This window comes from Galeopterus variegatus, unplaced genomic scaffold (assembly GCF_000696425.1).
Source record: "Galeopterus variegatus unplaced genomic scaffold, G_variegatus-3.0.2 Scaffold4395, whole genome shotgun sequence".
NCBI lineage: Eukaryota > Metazoa > Chordata > Mammalia > Dermoptera > Cynocephalidae > Galeopterus > Galeopterus variegatus.
The window spans coordinates 35,130-37,345 of NW_007730506.1; the positions used below are offsets into that span (position 1 = coordinate 35,130).

Consider the following 2,216-nt stretch of genomic DNA (forward strand, 5'->3'; position numbering starts at 1 on the left):
AAACTCATGGAACCCAATGTTGTAATGAGTTGAGTACTGGCTAAATCCTGACAGTAACTAATTACAATCTTGAGGAGACTATTACTTAAGATACACTGTGTTCCCTAAAATAATTGATTAAATGTGATTTAAGTACACGGCTATTTATCTTGTTCTGGGATGGCATTATAAAATGGTTCTACTGTAACATTCTGAAGTATAATTAATAATTATAATAATAATGGCAAGTTCTTATAGGCAAAAAGAAATAAACATCCACTTAGTTATTGGTTTAGTAATAGTTTTAATAATGACACAAAGCATGAGATCAACATTGATCAATAGTATTTCAAGCCTCTAAAATATATTTCTACATGGATCAACATTTTGTGAGGTTTTGGACTTGGGTTAAACTTTCCTTACAAAAAGGTATCACTGAATCAGAAAAGGGAAGTGATTTCACTGAGTCCCACATGCCAGTATTTAACGCATCTTGTCATCTTGTTTCAGCCTCACCAGATCCCTATAAACCCAGGAGACTTGGGCTCAGCAATGTACTAGGGTACTTCAAAAAGTTCACGAAAAAATTGTATTACGTTAAATTCTATTTTCCCAGAAAGTGTTGAAATATCCTTGTAAATATCCCACCCAAGATCCCATATCTCTAGATGACTCTAAAAGGATTTTTAGAGTCATCTAAAGGATGCTGCCTTCCTAACCACTTAGGGTATTGTTCGGCTCTATGGTTCATTAAGTATGCATAGTCCCAGAGATAGTATTATTATAAGCAAAGCAAAAGCACATGTCAACTTCTATATCATATAAGCAGAATCCAAGTTGTTTGTCTTTTTTTTCTTTTTTTTTTTTGATAATTTGTTATACACACATGCAGGGTACAACGTTGATTTTCAATGGTTGTCTACAATGTGTGATGGTTAGATCAGGATAGTTAGCTTATTCATGGTTACAATATGCAATCATTCTTTGTGTCTGTTGACCAATTCCTCCCTAGCCCCCTCCCTCCCCTCTCCCCTCCCCTTTTCCACCTTAGTTTTCTAAAAGTTTAGCTGATACTAGAGTTAACTTTAATTATGTAATACTACTTGGACATATAGGGTGCCTCAAAAAACAAACAGACCCACAGTTTTAAAGGTTTAGGCTCTGGGCTGAGCCCGTGGCGCACTTGGGAGAGTGCGGTGCTGGGAGCGCAGCGACGCTCCTGCCACAGGTTAGGATCCTATATAGGGATGGCCGGTGCGCTCACTGGCTGAGCGTGGTGTAGGTGACACCACACCAAGGGTTGCGATCCCCTTACCGGTCATGAAAAAAAAAGACCAAAAAAAAAAAAAAAAAAAAAGGTTTAGGCTCTAATACAGTCTGTTGGCGTGTTTAGAATATGTCCAGCTGCTTTCAACCTTTTTGAATTTCTTTTCCTGCTTAATGAGTCCATGTCTGGGAAGGTAGATCTGGAAAGTAACCTCAGCTTTCTGAGTACCTACTATGTCTTAATCAGAAGCAAACCACATCCATGCTCTAGAAAGACTCTCTTAACTACTCTATCTGAGCTAATGCTTTTTCCTCCAAATACCAAAGCCAGCAGCTGTAACTTTAGTGGAAATCAGTAATTTTCAAGGGGAAGCTATCTCAAGCTGAGCATAAGTTGAATAAATTAAAGCTTTTCTAGAACCCAGTTTATCTACAGTTCCTACTTTCGGCTCTCTGGACTTGAAGAACGGATAGTTTGGAGATGGAGGAAAAGAATGTTCTAGGATCAGAACTCAGTGACAGCCAATGTGTGGAGAGTATAGGAAAAACCAATAGCTGTGCTTAGCTGAAGCAAGCGCTGCACAGTAACAGTAGGTGCTGAGCTTGGAAGGGATGATGTGGTCAACTTGGCGTAGAGCTAAGAGACTGAACATCTTCTACAGTCAGTGGAGAGCTGGTAATGGTTCTTTAAGGAGAGCGGAACAATCCTCATTACCTTTTTGCGGAAAAACAATTTTGACGACAATTAACAGCAGAGATTTTGAAAATTTTTGAAGTCACAGCAGCACCCATTCAATTGTAAAGATTTTGTCATGATGGTGGGGAAACTGATTACAAAGCAAGTGACATGGAATGTCTAATGGATAATTCCACCGGCAAAACACAGCATATCCAGGCAACAGACAGTAGTTAGAGCAACACAAACTTCATTATAAAGAACTAACTCAGAATTTTCTCTCTCTGAATACTTT

The 2,216-nt window shown here is 38.6% G+C and overlaps 1 protein-coding gene across 1 annotated transcript in view; it reads right to left on the bottom strand.

The window, feature by feature from the left end:
- Positions 1-2,101: 2,101 nt before the first annotated feature.
- Positions 2,102-2,216, bottom strand: part of LOC103602985 (probable G-protein coupled receptor 141) — a 17,420-nt gene continuing 17,305 nt past the window's right edge. Inside the window, exon 3 of the mRNA XM_008587439.1 lies at positions 2,102-2,212. Within this exon, the coding sequence (XP_008585661.1) occupies positions 2,102-2,212 (111 nt within the window). The remainder of the gene's footprint in view (positions 2,213-2,216) is intronic.